Consider the following 16,781-nt stretch of genomic DNA (forward strand, 5'->3'; position numbering starts at 1 on the left):
CAGGTAATTAGCAGGTAAAGCTAAAATGCTTCAGGAACAGGTGCAGACCTGCAAAGCTAAAATAATAGAATATTATATCTGCCTTTATAGGTGGTCAGCATGACTCCAAATGACACTTTATTCACATTCCTAAGGTGATATTTCAATTTTGTGTTTTATCAGGTGTCTCTTGCTTGTTAAATGCCTTGTGCTGGATAACAAAAAATAGCAACAACTATAAAATGGGTAGTTTGTGAAGTTTAATGTTAAATTGCATGACTTGTTTTTTTCCACACATCAGATACATTGTTAATATTTACATCAAACATTACTCAAAAAAACTAAAACAAACAAACAAAAACAGGTTAAACTGTTTCACATTGCTTTGTTATTTATAGCCTGGGCAACCACAAAAAACAAAACAAAAAATGCTGATAACCCTAATATTTATTCAGGTATTTTCCTTTCACAAATGTGCAATAAATGTCAAAAGAAATGTGCTGTAGGCTTATATATATATATGTATATGGTAAAAAAATAAAAACTAAATGTTACAGTTGTACAAAACACCAAACAAAAAGGTTGAGTGTGAAAACAAACATGGCCATTATGATCAGGACATTCAAAATTAATAAAGTAAAATAAATGTAAATGCCATTGTTTGCATATTTTGCAGCCAATAGTAGCACTTACACATGATAATATTAATAATAACAATAATAATAATAATAATGATAATAATAATAATGAAAAGGAAGGATCTTATTAATTCTAAATGTGTCACAAAAAGAGAAAGATGTATTTCAGTGTTTTTTCACACAGCAGGTACAGTAATAACAAACTCCTTCAGTGGTTCAAACCAGAGACCACTGCTTAAACTAAATGCTAGCACACATATCGAGCCATTGCAAGACAACAAGGTGAGCACAGGAGAAAGTCTCACAAGTTTTACTCTCCCAACAACCATCACCATTAAGAGTAAACATTAAATTACCTTCAACACCTCAAGGATTTTTTTTTTCACATCAAGCACAACCACAAGTAAATTCTTTTCTTTCTTTCTTTTTTTTTTCTTCTTTTTTTTCAAACGTACGTCTGACATGGCAAAAAGTGTGAACCTTCAGTTTATACAAATTTGCTGTGTCTAGAGGGCTTGTGTGTAGGAGGCAAATCCTGAAATTGGCTCGTCAAGCACATTAGCTTATATATGGTCTGAAATAAACAGTCACAGTTTAAAATTGAGTCTTGAAATAAGTGGAGTGCCATCATATATAACTAAGAATTCTCTAAAAAAAAAAAATACAGTAGCAAGCTTTTCTCTTCAGTTCTGTTTCGTTGACTGATTTGAAACTCTCTAGGCTATATTAGTAAAAATTATAGTCTGAAAATATTTAAATATGTTAAACCTGGGCTGTCCTTGAAAATGCCTGTCCTGTAAGCTATAAGTAGAGCAACTTAAAAACTACTTCAACAGCTTTTTTTCCCCAGGACAACCCAAGTATGTGATTGTCTTCACCTATTACACCTGCATTGTTAGCTGACAAGTCTGCGCAAACACAAAATACCCACAAAGTAATGAATCTCAAACCAACCTCTGTAATGAACTTAAGTTTTCATCTAAAGATATGGAAAATACAGTATATGGTAAAGCCATAATGTAAACTGGGAAAGTGTCGCACATTGTCAATCAACTTTGTTTATTTCCCATCAAAAAGGTAGTTTATTGTAAACGTTGGCATGAAAGCAAACGGACAAAAACGGAATAAACTACGTCTTTGGCAACTACTGATAGATAAAAAACAAAATCAATAATAACCAGAAAGAATGGATAATTATACAGGGAGAATGACAAGAAAACAGTTACTGTTGGATCTCAAGCCCTTTGTTTTTCTTCTTAGTTAATGAGGACAACATTGTCGTCTAATAATAACCAGTCAAACATCATAACAGCAAAGCCATTATGAACGGTAATGAAGGATTCAGTTAAAAGACTGCCAAGTCTCATCTTCACATAATAACCCTGTCATTAAAGGGGTAGTCCATGCCATCATAGGTATATAATTAGTTTTACAAATTTTAAACTTTTTTTCATAATTTTTTTTTTTTCACCAGAAAACACTTGATCACACATACAGTATAGTTTATGACTTTCAAAGAAGCAAGCATACGATTGACAGACAAACGGAAAACAAACAAAAGAAGCACAATGCCAGAAAAAGGTCACTACTACTGTGGAAAATGTAAAAAAAAAAAATAAATAAATAAAAAGACAGCGAGTTATCATCTTGAGTTATACAATGGCAAATTCTGTACACAATTAGACAGTTGGCAAAAAGCAAAATATTTTAAGGTGGGGACGCAATCAAAAGCAAACGGGATGAGTGGGCACATGAGGGGTAAAGTGGAGGAAGAGGACAGTTGGTGGTAACTATTGTAACATCACGAGGTGACGGAGTCCTACAGCTTCAGTGGAGCAAGCAGCGCACAATACACAGGGGATTGAGGGACATTTTAATTATGGCAAGGAGAAGCTCACAAGTGTTTCAAGCTCATAGAATAAACAGAAGCCAGGTGGGAGAGGATGCACAGCTGTTCAATAGAGCTTTTGTTTTTCATGAAGCATTTGTGGCACCGTCACGTTGCCTCTTGCCAAGATAAGGGCATGTCACACGGACTGCTCCTTGGGGAAGGTGAAGGGAGCTCGAGGGCCGTGGGTGGGGAAGCTGGTGTTGGAGAACATGGGCTCGTTGGATGGGTGCTGAGGGTAGGGGTTCTGAGGTAAGAAAGTAACAGGAGGGTAGGCTGGAGCGGGCTGAGCCTCGGGGAAGGGTTCCGTGTTGCAGACGCGCTGGTAGCTCATGTATTCAGCTGGGTTCAACAGCTCCTCAGGTTGTCTCCCAGAGTCCTGCGAGGAGAAGACGGAGGAAGGAGAAAAAAAGACAATGCTGCAGGGTCACAGAGTTTTCTGGATCTGAGGGAGGTTGCATTCACATCACGCATTACAGTGCGCAGCAGAACAGTGTGTTTGTGAATCACGGAGAGGTTAACCAAGTGGTCTATTGGGAAGACATTATAAACTTATCTGGCGACGTCTCACCTCCACCACTATATTTCCTTTCTGATGAGCTCAACCAGAATTTGAAAAACCCTGTCATGCATATGTTCTTTTACGATGAAAAACCTAACGCCAAAAGCGATGGAATTATTATCTGTTTGTATAAATTGATAATCATATACTTTATAACCCATTTTTAGTCTTCAGTAAACATTGTACGATTAATTCATTGCAGCACCAGATGTGTCATTAAATACGCCATATGTGCATAACCACCCTAATGTTTTCGGCCGAGGCCCCTATTTTCATGAATCAGTAAAGCACTAATACAGATGGCAGTGCAAACCGGTGTATGAGTTTTGGGATCGTGCAGCACACGTATTTTCTGAATCTATATCCAACAATCCTTATATAGAGGAAAGTGTTCGTTTTATTATCAGCCGGGATTTGAATCTGGATGGTGAAGCTAACTTTGTCAGACAAAAAAAAGGCTTTTGTCAGTTGTCTGTAGTTTGTTTGACTGAACTGATTTAGACTCTTGTATTCGGTGAGCAGTTGTATTTGCTTGGATTTAAATGCCCACAATGATGCCAGTGTTTATTTAAAGGGGCACAGAGATCACATTTTCTTGATAAAGCTGGTGCGCTCTCAGAAAACATTAATGAATGGTCCAAACCTTGACTTAAATTCCAATTATGGCTCAAGGATTCCTTCGATCTGTAACATTAGCTTTCTATTTCTTTTAATCTTAAACCTGAAATAATCTGGATTTTTCTTATTCATTTTCTGTAACTGAGCAGAACTCCCCTATATTTACATGATGTGATAAAGTATGACTACCTGTAATGATCAGATTTACAGAACCGAACGTCAAATGTCCAGACAGGACCGTGTGAGGCGCTTCAACAGCCGACCTTGTAAATCGTTTTTGTTTTGCCACCATCCATTTTTCCAACAAACTGCAGCCATTATTGTGCTGTGACATCATGTTGTTAAAAGGGTCCATTGCCTGACTTCCCCTTGAGAGTTTATAATGGCTTTGAGAACTTTAATGGAGCAGTGTGTAGTGTGTCCTTAAAATGACACTCATCCTGCTCATATCACTGTTCCAACTTAGAATCTGGTACTCAGCTGCAACTTGCTCCAAGTAACAGTGAACAACTGCAGCCTGCATAAAAGTGCAGAGGTTGGTTTATTTATACGTCATGATTGTGGGAAAGTTGTTCACATTTTTATCAAAGTGCTAATACTGGAAGGACGTCTTGTGCCCCATCACACACAAACTACTGATAACAGATTTAATTTATTAAAACTAAAAGCAATTATTCACGCAATGGTGGGTGAACAGGTTAGATGCAACTCAATGAATAGCCTGCTTTACTGTCGTTAATGCCGCCATCAAATTAAATTATGCGCCAATGTTTGCTTTCAGTAGGTGGAGAGTCAAGTTTCTAACATCATAATTGTATTTTGTGGTTATATTTGTCTTTTTAAATTACTCAATATTATTTGCCAAGGAATCCCTGAATGTGTTTTTCAAAGGAAAAGAATAATGATGAAAATTATGAAATGACAGTGATGAGTAGCAGACGTGCAAGAATAAAACAAAAAAAAATGATGAGAGTGAAAATGAAACTTACGAATAATCCTCAAGCATCTCTACATCTACGAAAACGACGATCCCAACTCTGAAAATGTTTTGGTGGGGCAACAAAACCACAAACAGACTTAAACCTGCCTACAAATTATTGCATTTGTTAAACAAAATGTAACATGGAAGGCTGCATTGCACAAAAATCTGCCACAGCAGTAAATATATTTTAATGGGTAAAACATGGGGAGTATATGAAGGGATTTTTATGAGCAAGCCATAAGCAAAATAACGTATATGAGGCTGATTCTTCACTTAATATATCCAAATTTGTGCTCCTACTTACTTTACAGATCTACTTTAAGTGATTAAACATTTAAACCGAAAACAAATTTTAAATCACATAGTGAGGGATGGATGCTGATTTAAGCACAGTGAGTCTCAGAAAGACAAAAGGGTGAGCAGTGAGCTTGTGTGAAGGTGAATTGGAGTTTTCACAGCAGAAGACATGCAAGTAAACTTCTCCTGACACTCATGCTGGAGACATTGACAGAAGCGTCTGAAAAGCTTATTTGTTTCAGTTCAGTATTAAGGATCGCTCAAGCTGCTAAAACTAAAAGTTCTACTTTGTCACGTTATTAATTCCTTCGCTTGCAGAGAAGACTTTGGTGATTTCAAGCGAAATTAAAACCAACTGTCTGAGGAGAGGATTTTTCATCTCGAGACATTTAGGATTCAGACTTGAAAACTTTAGTAAACTAATGCTGGAAAAGTCTCACTCCATGTGAGGTTGTGTCACTTGGAAGAAAAACACAGCCGACTGACTTCAACTGGACCCTCAACCCAGTAAAAAGCAATTCTCTCCAAGTTTTGGGGCTTCATGCATCCAGTCTAGTTTTAATCATTTAAAGTAATAGTTTTTATTAAACATGAAGCTACAAGTAACAGTATTAGCTTCTCAAGTCCTCGAAAGCTCACATCTTGTTCTATCGGCACACATGTACAAAAATGAGTTATTCTGTGTTGGAAGTGCTGATAGTCAGATTTTATTCCCTTTTGACAGAACCAGATGAGTTGTTCTCAGTCGTTTTTGCTAAGCTAACCCAGCAGATCGCTTTAACTACATATTTACAATACAGACAGAAGAGCTGCACTGATCTTCTCATCTGACTTGTGGAAAAAAAAAAAAAAGGTCATTTTTTGACCAAATATTAATTTACAAAAATGCAGTGAAGGTTAATCGAACTTCCTTTACTGGATTGCTCAGTTGGTGACATTTTAGAAATCCCTTTCCAGGGACAGAAATTTATATTTTAATTGGCAAGAGGAAGAGACAGGGACAAACAGACAGACTTTCCAAAGAGAGTTTGTTTTGTTATTGTTCTTGCCTCATTTTCAGTGGACGTGGGCTGCATATGAAAGCATTAGCATTCAAGCCATAGTAGGAAAAATCAAACCCGAGCGAGAGGCCAAAATCCTTTATGAATCAAACAGTTTTCACAATATCAATACTCTCAAAACCTGCCTGATTAAAATGACTTTCTTTTATTCTACCACTTCAGACCTTATGCACATGGACTTTACATTTCTCCCACCCAATCTGTGGCCTAATTATCATATACAATACATATTCTTAAAAATATTTCCGCCAGTTACAATTTCTGGCTGCTTACACAAAAAAGATAAATGAAACTCGAACTTGCTGGAGTTTGATCGAGCAGTTTCATTTGTCTATACTAGGACTGAAATCTTTACCTTCTTATTCTGATTCTGAGCAGAAGTCAATCTGAATTGGTTTCTAAGCATTTCTACATCAAACTCTGGGCAGTGAGCCCAGGGGTTTTGATGATTCAGGATAATGTTCTATCCGAGGATGTATAATGACTTTTGAAGGGAAATGAAATGCAAAGAAGGTCATTAATGGAAAGGAGAAGATTTTTTTTTTAGACCTTAAATTAAAGCAGCACTGGCACTAGTTTTAATAGACTATTTATCAACCCATGAAGAGTTGATTGATTGATTGAGCCCTTTGTACATTGGCACCCTTTCTCCTATATGATGTTTACATACAATAAATCTACATCAGCAATTACATTTTGACAGAAACGTAATTCTCACTGGATTACTGTTTTCGATTACATCATGAGGAAATGTTAAGAATTATTTGGCAAGTTGTAAAAAATATTGATACTGAAGATTTCGGTAAAATGTTCACTGCCAACATATTTCAGTCGCTCTTTAGTAACACCAAAATGCTGTATTTTTCATTGAAATAATCAGCTTGTAGTAACTTCAGCATTATAAAGCTTTTTTTTTTTTTTTAATGTTACAGTACGTTTGAGCATCTGCAGCACTTGATTAAGGTTTGAGAAAGATTGGGGTCTGATCAAATGCCCAAATGTGTACCTTGGGTTTGGGACTACATGACATCATGTTTACTTGATTTTTTTTTTTTTTTTGGTATAAATTCATACCCCCTGATATTCTGCAAATAATGGAACTATGTTTGGCAATATCTTTAAGGATACACCCATGTCCAAATTATAAAAAAAATTGTTTTCAATGTTTTCATCTTGGGCTTTAGTGTCTTCCCCAAGGACCTGTCTGCATGTTGGACAGGAGGACCCAGGTATTGAACAATCAGTATCACACCAGCGTGTAATACTGATAGAAATGACCCATGCAATTGAGGGTTAAGTGGCAACTGGACAAAACACAGTAGACATAAACAGCTGCAACTGCTGACAGAGGTGTTCAGTAACATCTGGCGTGAAAGTTTTGTTTTCCTTTTACAGGATTCAATGAACTGAGATTGTGTCATTTAGCTTTTTTTTAATTATCATAATTTAATTATGTTTATTGCTCGTTGTACTTAATTTGATGCTTTTATTTTTCCTTGAATAGCATCAGCTGGGGCTATTTTATAAGTGATAATGAAGCATGCATCACTTCACTGAGACACCATCCTGTAATAACTTTAATTTATTTCTGTAGAGCAACATTGTTGACTGACAGTAGAGATGATGAATCTACTTAATTACGTTATAATTTTATGCTAAATTCTCCCAATTTCATTGGTATGTCATAATCAACACTCTTTAGATCATTCAGTGCCTTTCCTCTCTAAAACCTATTTGCTGGTTGTTTTTAGCCAACAGAAGTGTCCTGCTCTGAAAATGTAATGTTGAACTTTGACTTTCCAGCGACAAGGCATTTTTACAAATGGGACTTGCAGCTGGATAAGTACGGTTTGCTCTTTCACATTATTCCTGCAGCTGTTTTACATTTTTGAGGTTGCTGCATATTGCACCGTCAGTCCCCTTTGAACCATGGTTTCTTAAATTACATGTCTCACTTGTTAATTGAAGAGCAATTGGATGTATTGACCCTGCTGGTTTAATTTATTCTCATGTTGGCTCAATATTTGGGATGCAGGCCACGTCCACCTAAAAGTCAAAAGATTTGTCAAGAAGTAGCTGTACTTCAGCAGAATAATCAATAGAACTAAATTTTAAAGCCTTCTGTATAAAACATGAACTTACTTTCATTCATGATATTACACATTTATTTCCACTTGGAAGCGTAATGTTATGCAAATTAATGGATACTGCAGCCTAACTGCTTCTGCTGCTTCTCCCTCACATGTTCACATCTCTGTTAACTCAGCTGGTGCTAGAATCTAGAAAAGGCTCAGAAACCAGAACATAAATACAACAACCAGAAGACAGCATTCTGTATTATGTCCGAATCCCTTTTTACAGAGTTAATGGAAACAACAACAGGAAAACGAAAAAGGTGCAAATGGATGGATATTCTCCTAACATGAAAGGATAGCTGTACTCCGATACCATTTTACTATCTCATGTCTGTCCTAAGATACTGTGTTGATTCTTCCCAACAACATTGTGCAAATATCGAGAACCAAAAACATGAGATAAATCCTGCTCCCACAGAAAGAGCAGAGAAAGAGCTTAAAAATTGCTCAATGATGATGCTTTGTTTTGTGGGAACTGCAGCAGTACAGCAGTTTTATTGTGAATGCACAGTAAGTAAGGCCAGGATCCAAGAAGGTCAGCTGTACGTACGTTTCACCTATCGTCAGGTCAGACTGAATTAAAAGCTTTGGGATTTCCTTCCAACTTTATACAAATGTAAAGCAAAAAAAGAAAAGAAGAACCATCCCAAATGCATAAATTTAAAAGTGAGGGTTAATCTAAATGAAATCTGACTCACCTTGAAGTCATTTAAAGCACCGGTGCATTGGGTAGATAACATAACCTTGGGGAAGTATGGGCCCAAATAAGTTTTCATATCTGATAATGTAATAACTCTGTCAAAGCAAAATACTGGAAAAAAATACAATCAGGCTGTGATGAACAGTTGGCTGATTTATTTCACTGATTGCTTTTAAGTCACTGATCAAAAGTGAACTCAACAGCCTTTTTTCTTTCTCCTCAGAGAATAAAATGAGAATTCTGTCACCCTGGATATGAACTCGTGTTTTAGTGTTTGGCTCTGTAAACAGAGGTTTTATTGAATGGTGTAACCTCATGCCTGGAGCCAGTCAAGACACGGTTTATTACAAACAGGGAATGTCAACAGGTAATTCCCAGGAGGACTTTCACGTTGGAACTGTTCCTCTGCAGTATAGAGCTTCCAACTAAATACCTTGTAAAAGATGACATAAGAAGTGGATCAGCATTCATTATTCTTTCTGCTTTCAAGGTTTCCCCTAGGCAGACAGCCTTAGGGGCTCCCGTGGTCAATCCGTCCCGTGGTTGCCACGATTTTGAAGGGGGGAACCGCTACTCTATTTGTCGGGGGCTGCAGCTCTGGGTTTGTCTGCTAGCTTGATCAGCACCGGAGCTGCTAAAATATTGCTACTTTCAGTACATACAGGTAGGGTGCTTTTAAAAATGCTGATATTGCTTATGGGAATTGTATGCTCGCAAGGCAATGGTAGGGGAAACACTGGCCTTGACGCAGAACACTGGGATTTAATTGTTTTTTGAACATTCTCTATTGCTCAATTTCGGTAAAAAAAAAAAAAAGCCCTGGCTTTGTCCAAATTTGTCCAAGACATGTTTAATATGCAACATATTTTTGAATACAGATTAACAGGATTAAGAATAATATAAAAAATTAAGACACTATTCGATAAATGACTATCTTGCATTGGTGTTAAAAGACTATTATCTCATTATTTCATAACTATCTAATTTCCCAAAATGTTTAACTTTCTTAAAAATAGTTTCAACTTCCAATAACTTAAGATGATACATCTTGCTCTCATTCAGCTCTACTTGTTTTAGTGACACCTTCAAAGACCTTATAATATTCAGCGAGACTCTTTTTCCCCCGACAGCTAATGTTCACTTTTACTGGTGTTTCAAAAAAATATGAAGATGATGATGAAGATTTTGAGAATCCAAGGACAAAATAAATGATGTTTTACAATGGATGTATTTGGAAGACTTTGAGAAGCTTCCTCCTTCATGCAGCCGCCAAAGGTTTAATACCAAAGATACGTCTCGAATGTTAATACAGACTGTATGCATATGGCTTCACATTAAAGTAATGTATGCAAGAAAATTTAAATCTTCTATTATTCAATGATGTATTGTATATTTGGTCACAAAAATGATGGTGTCAACATCTTGATTAAATTGAAACGATGCTAATTTTGAGAATGTATCAGGCTGATTACATTGATACTTAATATAAAATTATAAGGATATTTGTAAAAAAAAAAAAAAAAAAAAAAAGTTGCATTGCTGAATTAAAGCTATATCAGGACCAGTGCAGGTTAAATATCTTTAGGGGACAGGAAAGTTTAGTGTTGTCACTCCCCAGTGTTTGCTGTGCAGGGCTCATACGTGCGTGCAGTGACTGACGAAGCCAGAGGAACTCCAGATTCAAAAACTAAATCGGTTCCATGTGAGTTGTTTGACTGAAACACATTTTGTCTGTGTTGTTCTTCGGTGTAATTTCTGTGTTTATAAGTTAAATAACTGACAGACAAACTTTTTCACAACAGATGTCATACTCATTTATAATGCATGTCAAATCATCTAGGTCTGTATTACTGATGGTACACAGAGGAATTTGTAAGTTATTATTGTTGTCACATTGGGTCCGCGAGTTATCAAGAGGCACATTTTTAGATATAACCAGAATACGAGCTGTCTCCTGGCAACCAGCTGCTTTGTCCACAGAAAGCTGGACATACTAGTTTATTCTTTCTTGTTTCTTGTTAGTGTAAAACATGACTCAGTTACTGGGTTAAGAAATGTTTTTGCAGTTTATTACTGACTACTTATCATCTTCGAATTCAAACCGTACCATTAATGCCATCTGGAGCTGCCTGTGAGTGATAACTTAATGCAGCTTTCAATTTTTGCTGTGTCACACTTGCAAGTAATCTTATTAGTAAACCCAAAACTCTAGTTTAAGTTAACAAATTGTAATAATTTGTTCTTCTGTCATTGGGTAAAGCTGCTCTGTTTGACTTTGTTCTGTTTACAGCGCTTACAGATTTTCCAAAATACCAAAAAGATTTGCAATAAAGCATTTTACATTTACTTCCCTGTGATGAAATTGCCTCTAAAATGAGGTGAGAATTGCTGCTACACTATTTCAATAACACACACTTCCCGTGTGCCTTAACGTCTGCTGGAAGAAAGCCTTCTGAATTGCCTGGAGATATTATCTGCTTTACTGATTGCCATAGTAGACAGTCTCAGTCTCACCAGTCAAGCGCCATACTGATTTGTGCCCCCTTTACATCCCACTGTTAGAATAAATATTTCCTTTGGTGTAGAGAACTGTATTTGCTTGTGATGGAGGGTTTTCTAGCAGTTCTCTCGTGTAGAGTTCAGATGAGATATCGGAGCAGAGTTTTGTCGATGAGAGCCAGTTTTGGTCTGCTACAAATCAGGACTGCCAAGTGTGGCGCGATCACGTCAGAAACACATTTGACATTTTTGTGACATTTTTCGTGCTCCAAGGCAAGGACAGAAAGTGTTTTTACGTCTCTCTAAGATGTTCATGCAAGAGACTCATGCAGCTAAATCTCCGTTGTTATTGACGTGAGGAAGGAAGGCCTAATGTTTACATGGCAGGCACTATCTCTAAAGATATTCCTTAAATCCGAATGAATGCATACGATGATTGAAAGAGGAGAATAAAGTTAAGAAAAGATGATGTAAAAAGAACCGTTTAAAATAATTTTCTCATTTGCCAGTGATTGGTATTTTACATTATATTAAAAACAAATATTAGAGCATTTGTATGACTTTTGTTTGACTGTGTGTCTTTTGTGTGGACACTTTGTTGCTAGGGTGCTATTGTGTTAAGTTGTCCTGAAAATTCCCTCTCAGTGATTGGAAAAAAACTTTCAGTGCAGAATAAACTCTCAACACCTTGTCAAGCTTCTGGTTTTAAAAACACTTCAAAATACCCTGTGGTGGACACTGGAGGTAGTTGCAGCGGTTGCATAGAGTCGGTCAGTCTCGGCGCATGCTGATTGGTTAAAATGAACCTGGTCTATGCCCTGTAGGATGGAACGACTGCGAGCGATTCCCTATGGAGCGTAGCCAGACCCATATTCACGCAGTGAATTTAGTTCTGCCAACGCCAGGCTAGAAATGAATAACCGCTTCAATCAAACCTTATGCGGAGCTGCATGGGGGGAGAAATCAAAAGACGGCCAAGGTTAATAAGGAAGGTAAACAAGGGAACCATGTGGAGCATATAAAGGGAGGTCAGTGCATGTGAATGGCGGTATGAACGAAGGGATGGAGTGCACCAGTCTGTGTACCTTGAGGCCAAAGTCTGAGGGAAAAGGCCTATAATGGCATGCGCTAGTGAGAGCTAGGCTGGATGGTTGCATACTCGACAAGGTCCCCAGGGCCAGTGTGAGCAGAACTTCGTGGGCTGGGAGAGGAGGCCAAAGCTGCAGTATCCAGCTCCGCATACTGGACATCACAGTCCTTGTGGCCAGAGTTCTGGAGACAAGAGAGGCGAAAGGTGTGTGAGGAGTGAGGCAGCCAAAAAAATGAGAGCGTGAGAAGGACAGAGAAACTGACAGTGAGAGCGTGACAGAGAGAAACAGAGAGAGGTAGAGAGAAACAGAGAGAAACAGAGAGAGGTAGAGAGAAACAGAGAGAGAGAGAGAGAGAGAGAGAGAGAGAGAGAGAGAGAGAGAGAGAGAGAGAGAGAACGGCAGAGACAGATGAGAAATATGTTGACGAAAGGTTGAATGGTCATGAGGACATTTTGAGTTTGTGAGCAGCGGCAGTGTTGGAGAGGAAGGTAAAAAAAAATTTAAAAAAAAATGGGTATGCATGAAACATATAAAGAAGATGGCTGAAAATAACAATTAATTAATGGAGATGTTACACCGAAAATCATAAGACAAATTAATACAGAACAATAAATAAAAGGGTTAGAGATGGAGAAGGCCCCCGTCTTTATTTACAGTGCACATAATGATATAATATTATATTTTTTTTGATTCATAAAATAATTAAATTCAAGTGTTTCTATGGGAAACAGAAAAAAATATATTTTTTTCAGTTACAGATGTTTCCAGTTTGTAGTGGATTCTCAGAAATTATGCCACATTATTATGTAGAGTTGATGGGCATGAAAACTGCATTTAAACAAAAACAAATGCTGTAACTAAACAAACTGGACACACACTGGGCATGTGTAGCTCTCATGCTTCGATTATGGTGAACATCCATACAATATTTCAAATATGGTGGCAGTAATTTATGCCTACTGATCACTGACACAATGGTCTGATTATGGTTTTAACCACAGTCACCGAGCAGCGCATGAAGGTATCAGCATTAACTGCTCAGAAACATGTCAATGTGTGTGTGTTGTTTCTTTGACATCTGTGCATGTAAACTTTATTCAACCAGCATCTGACCACTGAGCACATAAATAAGTCCAATGATTGACTCACTGATTGACTCGATGAACAATTGACCAAGTGGATGATTGAGTTAATGCCTTAATGGAGTAATCAATAAATTACAATGAAAGCTTTTAGCACAGTTTATCCAATTCAAAAAATAGTTATCATATTGTCAGGACATCAGACACTAACAGACAAAACGAGGGTAATGTAAAAAACTGTGAGGAATACATTTTCATGTATTTACCAGGTCAATATGAAACGCTGGCAGGGGCTTAAAAACCAACAAAAAACAGGTAAATAAAAAAAGGTAACACAACAACATTTAAACAAATGAGCTTTTGATTTCCATGGCCCATGATGACCATTACATTGTTAGTTTAGTTTCAGAAATGAAAATTTGCTTCATCAGTTTTTCTTTTGTTTTATAAAATTAATTACCTGACGGAATATGGACATTAGAGATGGAATTACATGTAAATGAATGAACAATAAAGCAAACTAATTCTTCCAGCACAGAGGGAGATAAATTGGAATCAGACTGCACTGATGCATGTGTTACTGACGACCTCAAATCACAGCTGAATAATGACAGGAATCAAAAGATGATGGACACATTCTCTATTTTTTCCAATTACCTTCCAAAGTGTAAAAACTCCCGATTTCTTTTTGCTGCTGCATGCTTTTTTTTTTATTATGCGAGCAAAAACAACTGCATGAGAAAGAATGATTTTGTAAAAAGGTAGCATCGCCTCGTTTAGTCTGCCTGCCTTCATAAAATTAGTGGAAAAGAAGAGAGTTCTGACAAGCTAAGCAGAGATGTCAGCTGTCCCGTATCTCCCTAAACAGCATCTTAGGATGGATGGTGAACGGTTGTGAATGAGAAATGCAATGGGCTGATACATGTTGTCCCCTCATTGCATCAGAGTACCTTATTTTCATCTGAAAAAGGATTACATAGAAATGATTGAAGCTTTTGCAGAATTTCTGCTAAATAATTGAAATATACCTTGTAATCTCTCCACTAGTGCTTATTTCCCCACAACTCACCCTTTGCGCTCGCTGGATATTTGAATATGTGGAATATTTGTCATGACCGGGGCGCAATCAGGGAGAAAATTACAGTCACATCGGATTCAAAATTGGCAGATAATGTTTTGCCCCGAGAGAATCATCATTAGTAACACTCAACACTCAGCAGTCAATGCATGTCTCTCACAAATGGTGTTTTGAAAACCTCAATGATACACTATTCATCCTAAGAGCAGCCTTAAACTTCAATTTAAGTGGGATGTTATCAGAGATAGGAAATAAATCAAAGGAAAATCTACCCTCAGTATTCAAGGATTATCAGAATTAAGCATCTGGTCCCTTTGAGCACACAATTGAAAATTATATTTTGATATCCTTGAATAACTACGCAGAAAATCTAAATCAATGCACCTTGGAAACAGAAGGTTAGCAATTGAGTTATCCTTGGAAGCTCAATTAGACAAGATATGAGTCATGAAAAAATTATACCAAAAATGCAAAGCCCTTTAAACAAACTTGGCTGACAGACTGAACCACATCAGTCAGAAACAGTTTTTAATGTAGGTAATGTTGAAGATAAAGTTTGTGTGCATCATTTTCATATCAAAGACGGGTTACTTTTACTGAAGACAGTATTTAGTCAGGTTAACCTATTCAGATTTCAGAACACTTCACTGCATTTACTGTGTTTCATACAAGAGGCAATCAAAAAGTTCAGAGACTTTTCCTGTTGCGCACGAACGCATCACAGTGCTGTGACGTGCACGGAGCAAGGGGAAGCTTCATGAAAAAGCTACATCAGCACCTGAGTTATGCTCATATTTGTGACCATATCTGGTCCAGGTGCATCTGCGATTTCACTTAGGACCAGAAACTTGGGCGGAGAGTGCACAACCCATTTTGTGTCAAAATCAATGAAGGAGACCTTCGAAATCCTTCAGAAAGTCTGCAACAATGAAGCAATGACCCAGCCAAGGTGTTTTGAGTGGCATTCAAGTTTTTAAGAGGGAGGGTACATCACCGTCCAGGACTGGTGTTTCTTTGATATTTGCAGGTTTGTGCACCTTGAATTCATCCCCGAGATTTCAGACTGTCTGACGTTTTGAGGCTTCTGAGGGAAATCATACGGTGCAAACATCCTGATCAGTGGTGCAATGGCACAACGGTCCTCCAACATGACACCATGCCCAGTCACAGGATGTTGAAAACACCTTCCTCGTAACGACACAGTCAAAGCTCCCCACTGTCCCTACTCACCGGATTTGTATTCTTGCAGCTCTCCCCAGTAATTTGACCCAAAATGTGATGTGCGCTTACTGCGAAAGTTTCAGGTCCACAGTGAAATTGCCAACGTGTGTAACTCTGGTGCTGATGTTGATCAAGCAATGCAACTTAGAATACTCAAAAGGTTATAGCTCGCGCCCTGTTCTGGACAGGAAGCCCAACAGGACAAGTATCAGAACTTTTTGATTGCACGTCATTTGAAACTCTCTATACAGCATTGCGTCTGGTTTATTTTCTTTACAGAAAGAAAAACAAAACAGCAATTCAGCTGACCTTCTCAGTGTCTTTCATATCTAAATCCATTGATTGCTGCTAAAGTCAAACCAGTAAACAGATGTATACTTTCATTATTTTAAAAGAGAGGTTAATTAATCTCCTTAAATAACATGGCAGTGTAGATTTAGGGTCCCCGTCTACTCAAAAATATGTTGAGGTTATGTTGACCCTAATTGTACTGAAAGATCCTCAGCGTTTGATACTGGAAGAATCTTTTTTAGATTCATTTACTGGAGGTGAAAATGTTTTTCTGAGCTCAACTAAAATTTTTGTTCAAGGGCAAGTACCTGTGGGCTTTAACTGCATGAATAAAAACTATAGTTTCGAAGGCAAACAACTTGCATAGTAAAAGACTTTCACGAGTGAGATGTGGAAACAGGAAGCCCCCTGTGCACTTACATTGTGAGTGGATTACAGTGTTGTACCAGATCTCTTAAAGTAGTTAACTTTCGAAATGAAACATATCTATGCATATTCATACATTGGGGATTTTTCCATTTCAGTGTGGCACAGATGTAATTTGTACAATTTCTAAACAGGATTTCTAACTCAAATTTAGAGCAGGGTGCTTTAAATATCAAAACAAAACATATATTCTAGCAGCTTGATTATGGGATTTAAATCATTTACAGTAGCCA

At 37.4% G+C, this 16,781-nt stretch overlaps 1 protein-coding gene across 2 annotated transcripts in view; it reads right to left on the bottom strand.

The window, feature by feature from the left end:
* Positions 1-238: 238 nt before the first annotated feature.
* Positions 239-16,781, bottom strand: part of nectin1b (nectin cell adhesion molecule 1b) — a 139,760-nt gene continuing 123,217 nt past the window's right edge. The window contains exons 9-10 of one of the 2 annotated variants that reach the window (XM_069161160.1): positions 12,445-12,631; positions 2,800-2,884 (exon numbers count right to left, since the gene is read on the bottom strand). In XM_069161160.1, the coding sequence (XP_069017261.1) occupies positions 12,488-12,631 (144 nt within the window). In that variant the 3' untranslated portion in view covers positions 2,800-2,884; positions 12,445-12,487. Of the gene's footprint in view, positions 2,885-12,444; positions 12,632-16,781 lie in introns of both variants that reach the window. The other variant, XM_069161158.1, reaches the window with a different exon arrangement.

The sequence above is a fragment of the Embiotoca jacksoni genome, unplaced genomic scaffold (assembly GCF_022577435.1).
Source record: "Embiotoca jacksoni isolate LCO1_2020_lvr unplaced genomic scaffold, fEmbJac1.0.p SCAF_28, whole genome shotgun sequence".
Taxonomy (NCBI): Eukaryota; Metazoa; Chordata; class Actinopteri; family Embiotocidae; genus Embiotoca; species Embiotoca jacksoni.